The 19,204-nt window shown below is 43.6% G+C and overlaps 1 protein-coding gene across 7 annotated transcripts in view; it reads left to right on the top strand.

The window, feature by feature from the left end:
* The first annotated feature begins 1,003 nt into the window (after positions 1-1,003).
* The window catches only part of ICA1 (islet cell autoantigen 1), a 73,056-nt gene continuing 54,855 nt past the window's right edge, over positions 1,004-19,204 (top strand). For 2 of the 7 annotated variants that reach the window (XM_081882186.1, XM_081882180.1), the window contains exons 1-3: positions 1,283-1,455; positions 17,671-17,709; positions 18,037-18,208. In XM_081882186.1, the coding sequence (XP_081738312.1) occupies positions 17,693-17,709; positions 18,037-18,208 (189 nt within the window). In that variant the 5' untranslated portion in view covers positions 1,283-1,455; positions 17,671-17,692. Of the gene's footprint in view, positions 1,262-1,282; positions 1,456-1,525; positions 1,659-17,670; positions 17,710-18,036; positions 18,209-19,204 lie in introns of those variants that run through there. The other 5 variants (XM_081882184.1, XM_081882181.1, XM_081882183.1 and 2 more) reach the window with 5 other exon arrangements.

The following is a 19,204-nucleotide window of genomic DNA, read 5'->3' as shown; positions in this document are numbered from 1 at the left end:
CTTTTATTCAAGTTGGCCCCCCCTGGCCACAATGAAGCTCACCTTGGGCTAGTCACTATGTCTTAGCCTAACCTGTGTCATAGGGAAGTTGTGAGGATGAATGGGGAGGAGGGGATAACCATGCACACACCACCTTGAGACCTCACCTGGAGTACTGTGTCCAGTTCTGGGCACCACAGTTCAAGAAGAACACTGACAAACTGGAACGTGTCCAGAGGAGGGCAACCAAAATGGTCAAAGGCCTGGAAATGATGCCTTATGAGGAACGGCTAAGGGAGCTGGGCATGTTTAGCCTGGAGAAGAGGAGGTTAAGGGGTGATATGATAGCCATGTTCAAATATATAAAAGGATGTCACATAGAGGAGGGAGAAAGGTTGTTTTCTGCTGCTCCAGAGAAGCGGACACGGAGCAATGGATCCAAACTACAAGAAAAAAGATTCCACCTAAACATTAGGAAGAACTTCCTGACAGTAAGAGCTGTTCGACAGTGGAATTTGCTGCCAAGGAGTGTGGTGGAGTCTCCTTCTTTGGAGGTCTTTAAGCAGAGGCTTGACAACCATATGTCAGGAGTGCTCTGATGGTGTTTCCTGCTTGGCAGGGGGTTGGACTCGATGGCCCTTGTGGTCTCTTCCAACTCTATGATTCTATGACCCTTGGAGGATTAAAGGTGGTCTATAGATGTATAAATAAAGTGGGAAGAGGGTTACTACGCTTTTCCTCCAGAAGCTTATCCGGCAATAAACCCTCCCAGTGTCCCTGTATGTTCGAAGCCGCCCAGAGTGGCTGAGGCAATAAATATCACCATCATGGAATAGGACGCCCTTCTGCGACCAATTCCATCAGGTGAAGTGGGACGAGCTTCACCTGTTGAATGAAGGAGAGGGGGGGGGAAGCACAGGAGCCCTATTTTATGTGTTGGGAGAGGCGGGAGGGAGCAGCGGGAACACTTCCAAGCTGCAGTGCCGTCTCGGCGCTTTGGTGGCGAGAAAGGGAGAACAATCGCAGGAAGCCACAGCCGCGCCTGGCGCCTCCGGGCCCAGAAGAACAAACAAGCCCGTCAGGCCGCCCGGGTCTTTCGCCCGCCTGAGGGAAAGGAGGGGAACCGGGCGGTCGGGGCTGGGGGGGGGGGCAGGCTGAGGTAACAGCGGTGGCGGCCGAAGCTCCTCCCCTGCTCGGGGCCGTTCTCTTCCCCGGCGGAGGAACATTGTGACGCTGGCGGCGCTGGAACACCTGGAGCCACGGCGGCCGCGGGCGACGTGAGGTAAAAACAAAAGCAAACCATTCTCGGGCGGAGGAAAGGGGAGGGGAGTCCCTGGCCAGGCAGCGGCCGCCATGAGGCTCCCGCTGTGAGGAGGGGCGCGAGGCCGCGGAGCCCTTCGAGGGAGTTGAGGGGGGGGGGACGGGGACGACGCACGCAGCCGCCCTCCGCCCCCTTCCCTCAGAGCCGCGGGCCAGGTAGGTGGGGAAGGAGCGCCGCTTCGGCCCAGCTGGAAAAGCAGGTTCTTCCTCCTGAGGCAGCGGCCGCCGCCGCCGCCGCCGCAGGGCGGAGCCGCGCATGCCGGGCAGGGCCCGCCAACCACCTCGGCAGGCGGCAGGCGGCGTGTCTCTCACGGAGGAGGAGGAGAGGCGAATAGCTCGGGGATGCCTGGAAGCAGGAGGTGGGTCGGGGTGCGAGGGTGGGGCGCGTCCCTGGCAGAGGGAGAAGGGAGCTGCAATGGGGGGGGGGGTCAGGATTCAACCCCCCCCCATCGCTTCGCCTGGGTAATCACAATTCCCCCGGTTCCAAAATGGCATCTCTCTCCCCCCCCCGCCTCCCCCTTTGCTTACTCGGTATCCCCCGCCCTCCCTTCTCATCCTTTTAGCAGATATGACAACCAGCAGGTGCATTCGCTTCCTCCTCCCCGGTTTGGTGGTTTGTTTTTTTTTCCTTTTCGTAATTTGCTGCATGATTTGCTTTCAGTCGTTAACTCGGGCGCCTGCTGTTCGCAGGCCAGGGAAGCTGCTACTGACACTTTTTGAGGTCAGCAGCACAGTGTTACCCTTCAAGCTGATAAGGAATAATAATGGGTATTATTATTGTGAAACCCAGTGCTTTTTTTCCTGGGGCTACGCAGACCCCTAAACATTTTGTGAATCTAAGTTTGGCCTCCTATTTCAATAGGGGTAGGAAAATGAGAGTACCCCTAAATATTTTTTTTAAAGGAAAAAAAGCACTGATTAAATCTACAACACTGGTACCAGAGGGGCCAACTTGAATGAATTATTGGGGGGGGGTGGCACATAAGCCCGGTCCCACATAATCAATCACAAGATGCAGCCCCCTCCCACTATTTGAATGGCAATGACCATTAACTTGGGGTGGGCGCTAAGCCCCCTGTAATTTTTTTTTTGGGGGGGCAAAGGGACCCCGGCCCTTGAGAGTTGGCTCCGAGGACTGGTACTTTGGGTGCCTGCTAGGCACTGCACAAGCCCTGAATTGTATGGTCTTGATCTGTGTTTTAGAGATTGCATTATCCAGTGATAATGACTGTGTTAGGGTGGTCATGTCTCAGCTTCATAAACTGGAATATGAATGAGCCTTTTGCCCACACATGCATGCAGCCCCTTAGCTTCTTTTCCGGCTGATTCAGCAGACAAATCAGGACGGGGTGCCAACTTGAATAACATATTGGGGGGCATGTAAGCAGCACCCCACATAATTGATCACAATATGCGGTACATGCACACCATTTGAATGGCAATGCCTATCAACTTTGGGGGAGGGGAACCAGCCCCCTCAGATATATTATTTGGTGGTGCAAAGGGACCTTGCCCCCTAGGAGTTGGCTCCTAGGAATGGGGAAGTTTCCAGTCTTATCCAAACCAGGAAACTATGGTTATCAGCTGCAGAACAAGTCAGTATGTTAAACCATGGTTTGAAGTTGTTTTAATATCCTAGCTTGTAACCATAGATTCATGGTTTGGATGATACAGGAAATGATGGTTAATTGGAGACTTACTGGTTTGATTGCAAGGAGTGGTGGGGCTGCATGCATAGGGGAAAGGCTCATTTGTAGCTTGACCCATTAAGTATGCAATATATGATCATCTGAAAGCAGAAATCATGAATTATAGCTTATAATTTGCACCATCTGAAATGTTTAGGATCCTGATGGCAACTGTATTGCACTCCTGTCCTAGAAATAGTGGCAGGTTTACAGGAGGACAGGGAGAACAGGTGGATGGAAAGCTCCATGGGGGCTTATTTATACCTCATCATCACTGTATGCTGCCTTTCCACAGTTAAACCTTGCTTACAATATCAATATGAAAACATCATTAAATATGCAATAAAATCAGACAATCCCTACCTAATTCATCATAAAGTATTGACAAGAAAAATACAAAAACAGTTGCAGTATCAGTAAAAATGCTTCTCCAAAATAAACTCTCAACCCAACAGAAACCCCCAAACACACCACCACCCTGATAGTTTCTAGGCATCCTGAGCAGGAAGTCTCTTTGGGCTTAAGAGCAAGATCATCTCTGACCCCTTCAGCAGCAGCTTTGCAGTTGTAGTCTGTCAGGACCCTACCCTCCCTAAGCCATACTTCACTATATGTATCTTATATGTTGCCAGTGTTCTCCATGCAATGCTTCACATTGTATATCCCACCTAGTCTCCAAGGGCACTATGAGATGGGGACTTGTCCAAAGTCATCCTGTGACCTTCATAGCCGAACAGGATTTTCACCTGAGTTTGACAAGTCCATGCAAAACTTTCAGGAAATGTCTCTGACAACAAACTTGAAGGAAACCCTTTCAAACCAATCCAAGTGAGAATTCCTGACATCTCTGATGTAGACTCGCCAGAAGTGTGGCATTCATGTCAGACTTTATTTGAGCAACTTTTTATCAACAAAGAATCAAACTAAACAGTAACAATGAGTATTGCTGTTTTGTTGATGTTTCTAATTACGTTTTGCAGATACTGTAGTTATTTATTGATTTCATTGTATTTATGTTGTAAGCTGCCTTGTTATTTGTTGCAAAAGTGCAGGTCACAAATATACAAATAAATGATAGTTTGCCTTCCAGCCAGACAACTCATGCACCAGCTGGAAAGGTTTTGTTGTCACAAGGTAGCAAACTACCCATCATTGCCACTTCATCGGCCTGGATATGGACTCCCTGGGATATGCAGTCATTATTATTTTTTGCTTGGGTCTTTCTCCACTGCTGCTCAAGTTCTTTCCTAGCCTATTTCATAGATCCCAGCACTTTAATATACCAGGGAGTCAAGGAGGCATTTGTTTAAGCCCTCTGCAGTCACTATCTGGTTCTAGGCATGCCACCAGCATCAGTTTTCTATCTGAAAAAATATTGTTCATCATAATGGTTCCACAAGTGGAAAATGGAAATAGTTGTCATGTACTGTAGAGAGTTGTTGGAAGAACAAACCAAAATAAAGTTGTAAATCATTCAGTACATAAATTGTGCTGTATACCAGAGAGAGCAGCTTAATGAATATTTTGTTCTACTAAGAATGCTAATTTTATTTGTCAAATGTACATATATTTATTTATTAAATTTGTATACTGCCCTATACCCCTAGATCTCAGGGCAGTTCACAGCATATGTTGTCTCTTTCCTCCATGCAGTTCAGAAATGGTGTATGTTCCCTGGTCTAAACAACTTCAAAAGCAGATGATGTAAATAACATGCAATACAGAAGCAATATACAATATAATATCATATAAAAGAAGTCATAAATATTAAAACAGTTAAAGCAATTGCATATATAAGAACAATGGGAAACATATAAGCATGTAACAGGAAACATTTGAGCATGTGATTGCTCACCTGTAGCATCCTTGGAAGAGTATAGCCACATGAAGTTTCTGAATATGAAGTTTGGCTCTTAAACATAAAGATTCTTACAAACAAAAGCAACTTGAACAAATGGGTATGTTTATGGGAGTTTTTAATGTTCATTGGGTCCAGGATCCCAAGAATTGTTTATCTTGAAGAAAACTTGAAGAATACTTAATATTATCCCAGTCAAGTAGTTTATCATACGTGGAAAATGATGCAAAAATAGAAGTTGAAAATACATGTGTATCAGCATAAAAGCAAGAAAGCCACACAAAATTCATTCTTCTGCCAAACTTGGTGCATGATCAGGCTGGAAGTTAAAATTTTAGTTCCACTGAATCTAGATAATGCTTAATGCATTAAATTATACTGGATCACTCAGTGGACCCATATATCCTTTAGAATACCACATTGCCAGACCAGACAGGACTCTGTTCCTCATTCTGGTAGTGGGTGGGGAGGCAGAAGTATTTCAGATGATTTGGACTACTACTCCCCCGTCATCCCCAGCCAACAAATTCTCATTAGGACTGATATCACCAATTTTGTTTTAGATGTGGGTTACCATTTTAAAACTAACAGATGGCTATGCTAAAAGCAATATATGCTGCTAATTGCTAGTGTGGAATGCTGAATAAATGTTGGACTCAGTCTGGTAAGACCTGGCTTTTTTTTTTTTTTTTAAAGATATTTATTAAAGTTTTTAAATATAAATGCACAAATAATAAACAATCTTACTTCTGTCACAAACATAGTTTCATCACTTCTTTGGACTCCCTCACATCTCCCGCTCCCATTTACATCGTTAAAAGTTTTTTCCAAACAAATTATCAACTTGTTTACAAATCACATGTCCAGTCATTCAAATATAATCTAGCAATTCTTCCAAAAAATTTTATATTTTCTTTAGTCTCACTTATCATCAAATTTAAATCTAATTTAGTGGTGGCCGATTTTTTATAATCTAGCATCCTTCTTAACATTCAGCCAAATTACAATGTTTTTGTAGATACATCTTAAATTTCTTCCAGTCTTCCTCCATCTTCTCTTCTCCCAGGTCTCGGATTCTGCCAGTCATCTCGGCCAGTTGCATATAGTCCATCAGCTGCATCTGCCACTCTTCCAGTGTGGGTAGATCTTGAGTTTTCCAGTTTTTTGCGATGAGTATCCTTGCTGCCGTTGTTGCATACATAAAGAATGTTCGGTCCTTCTTTAACACCTTCTGGCCGACAATACCCAGGAGGAAGGCCTCTGGTTTCTTAGTGAAGGCATACTTAAATACCTTTTTCAGCTCATTATATATCATTTCCCAGAAGGCCTTCACCTTAGGGCATGTCCACCAGAGGTGAAAGAATGTTCCTTCATTTTCTTTACATTTCCAACATTTATTATCAGACGAATGGTATATTTTGGCAAGTTTAACTGGGGTCATGTACCATCTATATATCATTTTCATTATATTTTCCTTCAGAGCATTACATGCGGTGAAGTTCAGCCCAGTGGTCCACAACCTTTCCCAATCCTCAAACATAATGTTATGCCCAATGTCCTGCGCCCACTTTATCATAGCCGATTTAACCATTTCGTCTTGTGTATTCCATTTTAACAGCAAGTTATACATTCTAGATAGTACCTTAGTCTTTGGTTCTAACAATTCTGTTTCTAACTTCGATTTCTCCACCTGGAACCCTAACTTTTTGTCATTTTTAAAAACTTCTTTAATCTGAGCGTAATGTAACCAGTCTCGCACCTTATCCTTCATTTTCTCCAAACTCTGCAATTTCCAATTGTCTCCATCTTTTTCCAATATTTCCCAATATTTTGGCCATTTGGCCTCCATATTGGGTCTTTTTCGGGCCTTAGCTTCCAGAGGTGAAAGCCACCTTGGAGTTTTATTCTCCAATAAGTCTTTATATTTTGTCCAGACATTAAACACTGCTTTCCTGACAATATGGTTCTTAAAGGCCTTATTGATCTTAACTTTGTCATACCATAAGTATGCATGCCAACCAAAAGCATTGTTAAAACCTTCCAGGTCTAATACATCAGTGTCTTCGAGAAGTAGCCAGTCTTTTAGCCAGCAGAAAGCTGCGGCTTCATAGTACAACTTTAAGTCTGGCAGGGCAAAGCCCCCTCTTTCTTTCGCATCTGTTAATATCTTAAACTTAATTCTGGGCTTTTTGCCCTGCCAGACAAATTTAGATATATCTTTCTGCCACTTCCGGAAGCACTCCGTCTTGTCCACAATCTGTAGTGTTTGAAACAAAAACAACATTTTTGGCAATACATTCATCTTAATAGCAGCAATTCGGCCTAACAAAGAAAGCTTCAGTTTTGTCCAACTGTCCAAGTCTCTCTTGATTTCAGACCAACATTTTTCATAGTTATCCTTAAATAGACTCAGATTTTTTGCTGTTATGTTTACCCCTAGGTACTTTACCTTTTTAACCATAGTTAGTTCTGTTTCTCTCTGAAACCGTTCTGAGGTAAGACCTGGCTTTGTATTCCTATGTGGCCATGAAACTTGCTTAACCTTTCTTACAGAGTTGTGATAACATAGTTTGACCTTGTGTAGGCCACCCTGACTTCTTTGGAAGAAGGATGGGATACAAATGTAGCTAATAAAATCTCAAACCCTTGCAAGTTAATCCTTTGGAGTGAAAATTCAACAAGTGCAAGTTATCATTGCTGCTCCACAAATCACTGCCCTTCATTGCACAACAAATTTTGTTGGAGAAGACATTCCAACCCTATTTTCCCACATTTTCTCTTTTTTCACATGGTTAATTTGCAGTAAGTTCAACTAGGTTCTGTAAGAACTGAATCTGTGTATGTCCTTTAGATGTATCATACTTTAAAACTTTGCTTATATAATATCTAGAAGTTGGGTCCAGTATAGTTGAATAAGGTGTCCAATCCCAAGTAAGGGATTTATTTATTTTTAAGATGAAACAATTAACTTGCTCGTTTTAAAAGAAAAAGAAGCTAACTTGCTGAACAACCAGTGTGTCCTTGGCTATTTACTATGGCTTGGATTCTAAAATGAGTGAATGGAGGGGGGGGGTGAAAGTTACTCACCTACCTCACTCCTTCAGACACCTTTGCCCACGGAAAGCCTCTTTTTAGGATGAGGATTCCTAATGAACAGCACAGAGAAGGATGGAAGAAGGATGTGTGTGTGTCCAAAATTAGGAGCAGGCCTCTGCCTCATTGTGGGCTGTTCTTCCCTTTCCAGCAGCCTGTGTGCTATATCCTACATTATTCAGAAGCCCCCCACCTAATCCTCCAGAGTGACTTTTGGGATTGGTGCAAGGGAAATTTCTGTGAAATTTCTTCCATTCACTTGTTTTAAGATTCACCCCCATATCTGTTACGTTGGGTTATAATTTCACTTTCATGCTAATAGCTTCAGGATCTTTTTCCGACTTGGTCACTAAGGTAGTTTTATTGGCCTTTGAAAACTTTGGTGTAACTCAGAAGCAGGGATAGCCAATGTTTTATACTTGGAAGCTGCATGCTTCTGAACTTATATGTTCAGGTGCCTTTTCATAGCAACAGAATAAGGTGCATTAAGCTGGAATGGGGGTTGAGAGATGCCAGGTGGCCATTCATTGTAGCTGCAGGCTGAATTACATGGCAATTCATGGAAAATGTACAGTTGTTTCCATGACAAGTCGTCTCATTATTTCTAGGACCAGGTTGTATTGAATATCCCCAGTAGACGCTTCCCACCATTCTCTGTCACCATCACTTCCGTTGCATTGATCATCCTTGGCAACTCTTCCCTTCACACTCCAGGAAACTACCCTTTGAGTTAAAGGTGCTTTCCTGCCTCCAGTGTAGTCAAGGCAAGAGCAATATCAGGGTTGGGAGTGGAGTGGAAGCTGCTCTTTTGGGAATGGAGTGTGCCCTGCGCACGGTCACTTAGGTTCCCAGCTGTGGGGGAAATGTAAACACATCATTCTTCCCTTTACAGACTCTCTGCTCCTGTTTGTGGTGATGGGGATATGAAGGCAGGATCAGTGGGCACAGCTCTCCTATCCCCTCTCCATGCACTTACATATGTGTGAACGAAAAACCCAAATAGAGCTACAATGTCTTTTAAAAAAAAAAACTGACAGTTTATTTGGAAGGCTGAGAATGTCATTTATATATTCAGCTCATACTGAGGGGAAAGTCTGTTTTTGTGTAGTGCAGAGTTTTTCCCAATAGATGTTCCTACTAGGTCAATGACTGTTTGCTTAAGCTTTATATATTTAGCTTTTTATGTTTCCTTGTCAGGGTAGCTTATAATATAGTGTCAAAATATCACACATCTTTGTATAGTAGTTTCCAAGAGGCTGGTGTGTAAATTTTACCTTTGATACCATGTTAATCCCCACCCCCACCCCCCGTATTTTTCTTGCATGAATGTTTTAAGCAGCTGTTTAAATTGGCAGGTAAATCCTGGTTTTTATTTTTACAGGTCAAGAGTAGCATTTCTACTTGTTCTTTGTGTTTATTTTAAAAACTGGTTTGCTGTACCTCCAGCCATTATATATTGGTTCCGTTGTTAAGGCAGGTGGCTGGTATTTTGCAATGGTATAACCTTGAAAGCACTTTTCTAGATCAAAACCTTCAGAGTATGGTTTAAAGCATTGCAAACAGCTAAGGTCCTTGAAATGTTGCACTTTCCATCTCTGATAATATTCATGTCAGGAATCTCTCACACACACTTGCCTTGCCTTGCCAACTCTCAGACCAAATTTATAAATAACTGCACACCTGGATTGCCTATGGCAGTCGAATTGTTGCTGGGAATCTAGGCAGGAAAGCTTCTAGGCCACAAATGGTTGACATGGGAATGTGTGAACAAGCAAGCTGCTGAGAGGTAATTTTGTTTAATTGAAATCTGTATTTGCCCTCTTTTTTTTTTTTTTTTACCATATATGCTTGCCAGTCAATTGACTGCCTATCATCTTCTGCAGTCAAAACCTTTCATGGAGCCAGTAATGCTTTATGAAATTCTTGGTAGCAGCTTAACTTTGCCTATTTATTGATAGCATTGTTTACTGTAAAGGGCAGGAGCAAGAGCTTAAGGCTGGTTAAACCTGCAGTAAATACGGGGAAATGTAGCAGCATAGCAAACCTTCTCTTTGTGGTTACCCCTTGTAACTGCAGGTTTCTCCTAACTAGACCACCTCAGTAGCAAAGGTCACTGTTGGACCAAGCAGTCCAAAAGGGGTGGGTAGGAGTGGGAGAATCCAAGGCAGAGGAATCATGAAATCACAAGGCCTGCTGCACTCAGTGCAAAAGGTGGGTGGGTATCTTTAGTTTTTCTTTCTGTCCACTGTGGTTTCCTTCATGTTTTCCTTCCCATTGGTCCCAACAATTGCTAGAATTGGGTTATTTGCAAAGCTGAGCTATATTCGACAAGAAGCAGGATGAGGCTGCTGTGTGGAACAGCCAACAGTCCATGCTTGGAGATATTTGGCTGTGACTCACCCCACCCTACCCCCCGCTCTTCACCTTAGCCTGTCTGTATTTAGCCCATGTTGTGTTGGAGAAGGACTCCCAAGTATTGAAATTTAAAGACTTGGTCAATGGCTTTTCCGTCTATTCTCCAATTATAGGTTTTTCGACTCTTACTGAAAATTAGTACTTTGGACTTGGCATGATTAATTGTAAGAAAATTTGATTTGCAGTAAACTTCGAAAATTTTTAATGCCCTCCTAAGGCCAACTCTTGAAAAAGATAGGATCACTGCGTCGTCTGCGTAGAGTAGAAGGGGGCAACGATATTGGGCAAGACGGGGAGCATGGATCGTTTCTTGAGAATCTATCAGAGGCGCCCTCATATCACTTATAAATAGATTAAAAAGGGTTGGCGCAAGGATACATCCCTGACGAACACCTCTATTGATGGTTACTGAATTTGAGAGGTCGCCGGCTGGAGTGATTCTCACCCTAGCGGCCGATCCGTCATGCAATTTAGTTATTAGCCACAAAAGTCTTTTGTCTATTCCCCATCGTGCTAATTTTCCCCAGAGTAATCCTCTGGGGATGCTGTCAAAAGCGGCCTTTAAATCAATAAAGGCCGCACAAAGTTGGCCTCTATTTGGGGTGGAATATTTCCGGGCAAGGTGGTATAAAACTAAGACATGATCAACCGCTGACTGATTCGGTCTAAAACCAGCCTGTTCAGGCCCAATCAGGTTGTTCTCTTCGGCCCACTTAGTAAGCTTAGTTAACAAGAACCGTGCATATATTTTCCCAATTATTGACAATAAACTAATATTCCTGTAATTTCCCGGGTCATCTGTTGAGCCCTTTTTATGAATTGGAATAATAATCGCATCCTTCCATATTCTTGGAACCTTCCCACTGTCGTTTACGGCATCAAAAGTAACGGCCAGGATTTTCGCCCACCAGTCTGCATGAAGTTTTATAGCTTCTGCCGGAAGTAGGTCAGGACCGGGGGCTTTTCCAACTTTGAGATTAGAAATGAGTCCGTGGATTTCTTCCGGGTCAGTGGGTGGCCAAAGAGGGAGCTGCTCATAGAATCCATCGATTGTATTAATATTAAGGTCTGGTAAGGCAAAATAGTTCCTTAAAAAGGATTCCCAAACCGGGGCAGGAATAACTGATAGAGGGTATCTTTTAGATTTTCTGTTAACCAGCATCCAGAATTTTCGGGAATTACGGGTATTTGAGGCAGCTGTAAGTGCGTGCCAGCGGTTCAGTTGCCATTCCTGTTTGGCCTTTTTTTGCACATATTTGTAAGCTGATTTTGCCTGATAGTACGCCTTGGGAAGCATAGTCGCCCCTGAGGATTTGTAATCATTATAAATAGCACAACGATGTTGTTTGGCTTGTTTGCAATTATGGTTAAACCACAGTGCACCTGTCTTGAAGTGGGCCCGATTTGCCTGGTGGGTTGGGACAGTAAAGAATGACGTGAGGTCATTCAGCAGATTGGCAAATAGATTAATAGTTTGATCGTGTTCATATGAAGTTATGTCAAGGGCTGAATAGGTTTGTATGATCTCCTGCCGAAAAAATTCAGAATATTTTTGAGCCTGCGTTACAGACCACTTTATACCCTTCACTCGTAATGCCATATTAATACCCTCTACCGGGTTTTCTGTGTTAGTATCTAATTGAGTTGGATGACTGTACTCGTCCCCGTGCCAGTCTAGGTCAAACGTAGCAGCAAGTGGAAGGTGGTCACTGAACTGAATATTGTCAATCTTAAAAGAGAGAGCTTTCGGCATCAGCTCACTCGAGGCTAAAAGGTAATCTAATACACTGTTTGATTTTATGCCTAGGTGGGTATACTCCCCCGGTATATCAGGAGGGCAGCAACCATTCAGGGGTACTAGGTTTAAGCGAATAGCCATTTGGTAAAGGAGTACTCCAGCCTCATTTACTTTAGAGTCTTTTGAGGTTCTCCTCAAGGCATGTCTCAAATCATAATTGTCAAGGCATGGAGCAGACCACCATTTAGCTTTAGTTAAATCGACCCAATTTGCTGCCATGCGTGCGTTAAAGTCACCCCCAATTAAGAATTGGCTATTGGAATATTTGACTCGGCATGATACTAAATGATCTTCTAATATTTCCCATCTATCATGCAGTTCAAGGGACGAACCCCCTTGTGGTTACCCCTTGTAACTGCAGGTTTCTCCTAACTAGACCACCTCAGTAGCAAAGGTCACTGTTGGACCAAGCAGTCCAAAAGGGGTGGGTAGGAGTGGGAGAATCCAAGGCAGAGGAATCATGAAATCACAAGGCCTGCTGCACTCAGTGCAAAAGGTGGGTGGGTATCTTTAGTTTTTCTTTCTGTCCACTGTGGTTTCCTTCATGTTTTCCTTCCCATTGGTCCCAACAATTGCTAGAATTGGGTTATTTGCAAAGCTGAGCTATATTCGACAAGAAGCAGGATGAGGCTGCTGTGTGGAACAGCCAACAGTCCATGCTTGGAGATATTTGGCTGTGACTCACCCCCCCTACCCCCCCCCCCCGCTCTTCACCTTAGCCTGTCTGTATTTATTCCTTTGTTCCTCTTGCTTCTTGGCCTGCCCATTTGTTACCTTTCCTCAGCCTTCAGTTTTATTTATTATCCATCCTGCTAAAAGCAACTGATCCAGCAATGCTTCTTTTACCCTTGTAAGATCCCTGACATCTAATTTTACTTTAACCTTTGTGCAAAATTAGGGATAGCTAGAAACTCTCTGCATGTTTTCTGAAGTTAAGTGTTGAAGGAGAGGGTGCACTGGGAGCCTGAAAGCAGAAAGAATGGGGGAGGGAATATTTTGTGGGGCGGTTGGAGCTTCACAAGAGTGGCTGATTATACAGGGGAAAGAACCACTTGGGTAGCATAGAAGTGAGTAACAGTAAGGTGCTGGGAGAAGGGGGTGGGTGGAACATATATTGGAGAATGATATTCTGGGATAGGTGAATTGGTTATGGGAATGACCTGGGTAGAAATAAGTTTAAGGCACATCAGTAAATAAAAGCCCAACCTTCTATCAGCCACACCCTGTGTTGGCTAAGGGTGTTGAACACAAGGTAGTAAAACAGAAACGCAAAATGGTACTGAGCGATCTAAAAAGTTACGTATAGTTAATCGAGAGTATGTTGGCTGTACAGAAGATTGTATTCTCCCCTATGTGCTCCAATGTAGAAGGGTTGAATGACTTCTGCATTTAATCTTCCAGGAGCAAGGTAAACATATTTTAATTGAAAGCCATGAACAGGGATTCCTGTCACAGTCTAGTCAAATGAGTTTAGAATTGGGCTATAAGTAGTTCAGGTATAGGATTAAAGAACAATTGAAGCTAGGTCTGTGCACCTCAAGGATTTTTGGACATCCTACAGCCTTTGTGCTGTGTTGTAAACCACTTTTGCAACTGAAAGGAGGCTCAAGGAATTTCGCATATGGTATATGGGGGTGATTCTGATATTTCAAAGGAAAAAGAGGGGGAATGTCTCTAGTGGATAGGTCAGGGGTTGTCAACCTGGTCACTACTGCCCACTAGTGGGCATTTCAGGATTCTAGGTGGGCAGTAGGGGGTTCTACGGCACAAGCTGAATCCTCCTTCCATCGAGCACTGGTGGGCAGTAAGGAAATTTTACCATCAAGAAAGGTGCATTAGTGGGCAGTAGGTATAAAAAGGTTGACTACCCCTGGCATAGGTATTCAGCTGTTGGGTTGGGGCCCAGTACTGGTGGGTTCAAGAAACCGCTGCAGCTGCAATGGACAGCATTGGAAGCATGGTCTGTGCTTCCTGAAATTGAAAAGCCGAGTAAGAGGAGCAAAAAGCATTGCACATTTTATGACTGAGAATTTTGTATTGCAGAAAGAGGTTTCTAAATTCATCGAGGATTTTTTGCTAGATATTAGTTCCTAACTAGGTTTTTACTACAGCTGGAGGAATATTCATTATAAAAGCTACAGATTCCCAAACAACTGTGTTGATGCAAAATTGCAACCATCAACTTGAATACTTTGCAAGAGGGTATTTGTTTTTGTTTTTGCCTTTTGGTTAGTGATAGATTTAGGAACTTAAAAACACAAAAAACACAAATAACTGCCACTGACAAGCTACAGCTTAGTCAGGTCACATTGAAAGGCTTTTTGTTTTCATATTTGTTACCTGTCTGGTTGCATAAACAAGTAATTGTGTCTGCTAAACCCAAATCCTGCCGCTCCCATTAGGAGTATTCCTTTTAGGCTATCTTCAAATGATACCTTAACAGCATAGTGGATTGTTATAAAAACAAACCTGCATCAAAAGCAGTTAGAAAATGAAGTTACTTTGTTTAGCAACAATTTTTTTGCATTTATCCTCCACTAATTTTACTCACGAGTTGAAAAAATGAAATAGCTCTAAGGCAGCAACAGTTTTACCCCCCTTGGCCTTTATTCAAGATAGCAGCTGCAGTCTTGTTTTGTGAGAAGCTGAGGGATATCCATAAAGAAGTCACAGTCCAGAATATGTGATTAAGACATCCATCTACCCTTATGATTAAGAAATGAACAGAAGGTAGCCCAAGGATGAAGGAAACAAACCATGTTATAGTCTTAGTTCTTGCCAATCTTACATATATTCATTCCTTTTTAGAGTATTTCTATTACTGCAGTGGGAGTACATGTAAATGTAAATATCATGATTGGTATGAAACTAATATCATTGGTAATTGGCTGCCATACAAAACATACCATCAGCATAGCTGGGCTTAAATTGATGTTAAGCCTATTATACAGTCTTGTGAATCATTGCTATATAGTTGAAAAAACCTATTTTCATGTAAAATGCTGTTTCCAAAGGTAAATGTTTTCTGACAGTTTGAAAGCCCCAAAGTATAAATGGAAAAGGTAATTTTCCTTGTCTCTTACTGTCAGAGTTGCCTCTAGATCCCAGCTCACAGAGGACCAACGCTAGTCAGTAATAACTTATAAAAGTCTTTATTGAAGATTAGTTTCCATTTCCAAACCGCAGCGTGCAACTCCACGTCTTAGAACCTAGACCGGCAAAGCTCCATCTGAGTCTCTGCCTCCTAGACACCAGTTTAAGACTCTAGCCTTACTCCACCTCTTCTGTTGTTCTTTCCTCCTCTGGGTCCTTCTGCCCCCTGGGGTTTCCTCCTTTCTGGACTCTTCTGACGCTGACCCCCCTGAGTCTTGCCCCTCCTTCCGGCGGGCTTTAGGACCTGGCTCCCTATCCGGGCTACCTGCTGTGCCGCTCGCCTGTACATTTGAACTTGGCGCGCGCGCCCAGCCGGTAACTTTTCTCTTGACCGTTTCCCCGCTCTCCGATGGAGGCGTGGTCAATCCTGACTCATCTCCCCTCGCTGGTGGTGAGAACACTGGTCCCGATGCCTGGGACTCCTCCCCCCCACTGCGCTCTGGTGGGGAAGCTGGTCCTGATTTCCAACTGCTGCTCTGGGAGTCCCCGCTGGCCCCTTCCTTCTGGTGTTTCCCCCTTGGCACCCCCCTTGCCCTGGCCATCGGCGCTCCCTTCTGTGAATCTTCCGATTCGCTGGAGAGGCTCATGGAATCACTCTGACCACTGTCACCGCCTACGCTCCCCTCGGATTCCTCCCCCTCGCTCTCCATTTCCTCCCTCTCCTGTGCCTCTGCTCCTGAGCCCCTGACACTTACTGACATTTAAATATATATTAAAAAATAATACTTGCTAGCTTTATTTGTGGATGGAGATGTAATGCTGGCTTCTACAAACCACAGTTTGCTGCATGGACATCCAGTTTCAGTAATGTGCTCTCACTTCTCTGTTCTCTGGAACAATTTCCCCTCACCCTTCATTTCCTTGTGTCAACCATGTTTAGCATGATATGGACGAACACTACCCCTAGTGCTTTACTAGCCCAAAATATAACCATGGTTTGAGGTGGCTTATGAGGGAACCTGGTTTATGTTGATGATAGTTTGTGTTGGTGTAATTGTTGTGTAGCATCATGGTTAACTGGAAAGGAGGGAATAACATTTCTCCATAGAAAGGTGGGTGTGGCATGTGTTCATAAGATAGGTTCCATATTTGCACCTAATGATTTGCAAGAATCTAGTATTGTATCTGTACTGGGTTTATATCTTCATTCTAACAGTTTATGTGAGTTGTTAGATGTGTTCCAGCTGCCCTCTTTTTCAACATTAAATGAAGTACCGTATTTTTCGCCCTATAAGACGCACCGGCCCATAGGACGCACCTAGTTTTTTGGAGGGGAAATCAAGCGGAAAAAATTTATTTCCCCCCCAGGTTTGCGCAGCCATCCCCAAGCTAGAAGAGGGAGACAGAGCGCTCCGTCTCCCTCTCCTGCCTTCAGGGACAGCCTCCCTAGCCTCCGTGGGGCAGCGGCTTGCCCCGCTGTCCCCCGAGCTTGAGGGCTGGTGATGGGGAGAAGCAAGCTTGCTTCTCCCCCCCCCCCGCCAGCCCCCAGATCAGGTTGGGGAATAGCGGGGTGGCGGCGCTCCGCCTCCCCGCTGTCCCCTGAGCTTTTGGGCTGCAGGCTGCTGCCCGCAAGCCTTGCGAGCCCGCAGGACCTCCCGCCGGGCTTGCAAGGCTTGCGGATAGCTTCCTGAAGCCTGGAGAGCAAGAGGGGTCGGTACTCACCGACCCCTCTCACTCTCCAGGCTTCAGCGAAAGCCTGCATACGCCCCATAGGACGCACACATTTCCCCTTCATTTTTGGAGGGGAAAAAGTGCGTCCTATAGGGCAAAAAATACGGTATATATCCAGCAGTACCAGGAGCAGTACAGGCAACTCCCCATTCACATGCATTCAAGGCATGTGTGATGGCGCACATGTGCATCACCATGAACCTGGAAGTGGCACAAAAGGGGACAAAAATGGCCCTAAAAGAGCTTATATTTTTCTTGTTTGATTATTATAGTGAAACTGTTGAATATCAGTATACCTTATATATCCTGTGATATATATCTCTATATAGTGCATAATTTGTATCTGTCAGCTAAATGTTGTCTGTGCCATGGTTTAGGGCTACCATAACTGAAATGATCTCATCCACTGATGCAAAAGAAAATGTGATGATTCTGCAATAACATTTACTAAGGAGAACTTCATTATCCATACATGAACTTAGCTGAATCCTTGGGATTCACTGAGGATACAATAATTTATCTTCTCTGAGAAATTGATAATATTGCAACACAGAGGGGTTTTGGAAATACCCTCTGTAATTTCAAACTGCTTTATGCATTATGTTTTTCGAAGTAAACAGTATAAACACGACAAAGGTTTGGGATGCATAATCCCATCAATCATTTTGCTATGCTTTTCTCCCCTTGTTTCATAGTGTTTGAAGAAAATACCAAAAGATGGACGACCACAAATAGTAAGTAAATTTCTCTGTGTTTGTATCTGTAAATGTAGCAGCAATGAAGTTAAGGCACGGCCTTTCTCAAAACTGACAAAAAAAATTCAAGCTATAATGCATTAGCTGCAGAATAGTTCATCCATACTCCTAAGTATGAAGAAGCCGGGAAAACTAGGGTGGTTCTAGTAGGAGCTAAGGTTGGGAAAATGCAAGTCAGTGTAGAACTGTATAAGGAATGTAAATACAGACAGAGCTATTGCATCAAATGCTGCTTATGTGATATCTTACATGATTTCAACTTGTCTCTTAAATCTCTTGTAAATAAACTAGCATCTTGCCTCCTAGCAGTTATTCAAGGGAATTTTATGATCGGTATGCCCAAGGCCAAGAGAAGTCTGTGGTCAATAAAATGCAGCAGAAATACTGGAAGACAAAACAAACTCTTATCAAAGTCACAGGAAAGAAGGAGGATGAACATGTGGTGGCCTCAGATGCAGATCTGGATGCAAAACTGGAGGTAGGCATTGCAGCCCAGATATTTCCTCACAAAGGGGGAAAATCCTATTTTAGGAGGTCGTTAAAATTGGGCCAGGTTCCAAAAAGCCATTCATGCCCTGTGGCTTTTCAGTCCTAGCTTCCCTGTTGCAGCTCCCCTTGCAACTCTACCCCTCAAATGCACCCTAAAGTTAGAGGGACCCTTGGATATGGCATTTCATGAGGCATGAGAACAGTGGTGCAGCTAAGTAAAATTTGACCCTGGACTTAATGGAGCCTGGGAGGTGCTTAAGGTGGCCATGCGTAGCGCTCCAGTTGTGAAGCAGACTGTTAACATTTATCTCCTCCCAGCACCATTCTGTACTTTTCAACTGCTTTTTCTTTCCTGATACGTTAGAGCAGACCTTCCCTCACCAAAAAAGAAAGAAAGAAAAGAAACCCAACACATTTACCAACCTTGATAAATGAAAGAAATATACAGAGCACTTGCAATTTCTCATTTTAAGACTCGCTTAAAGCATAGCACCATCATGAATACAGGAATAAAATAGAGTATGCTTCTGCTTCCCTGATGATAAACAGATTTTGTTGTAGAAAAGGACAATATTCTTTTAATAGTAAAATGAGCATCTGTAATCCCTTATGTGTCTGGCTGGCCTCCCACTGGCAATTTTTTTTAAAAAAAAAAAACAAAACAAGTAGAAAGAAAGGATACTGTGGCAACTGTGAACTTTAGATTGCCCATGCCAGCCTAGTGTGAACTTTAGATTGCCCATGCCAGCCTAGATGTTGATGCTGGGCCTGATGTTTGCCTCTGCCTCCACCATTTCCTTTTCTTTGGGTGGTAATTTGAGGGCCCCCTGAGCTGCAAGTCCCTGGACTTTGGCCTGGATATCCTAGCTGCACTACTGCAGGAGAAACTGCATTAGGAGAAATCAAGAAACAGCTCCATGCACCTAATTGAAATCACTGTCCCCTGGCTCATGTACCTGATTTAGTTGTAAAGATAAAAAAGTGT

This window comes from Podarcis erhardii, assembly GCF_964252035.2.
Source record: "Podarcis erhardii genome assembly, chromosome: 12".
Classification (NCBI taxonomy): Eukaryota; Metazoa; Chordata; class Lepidosauria; order Squamata; family Lacertidae; genus Podarcis; species Podarcis erhardii.
Note: the sequence above shows the minus strand (reverse complement) of the source record. Positions and strands in the feature narration are given on the sequence as shown.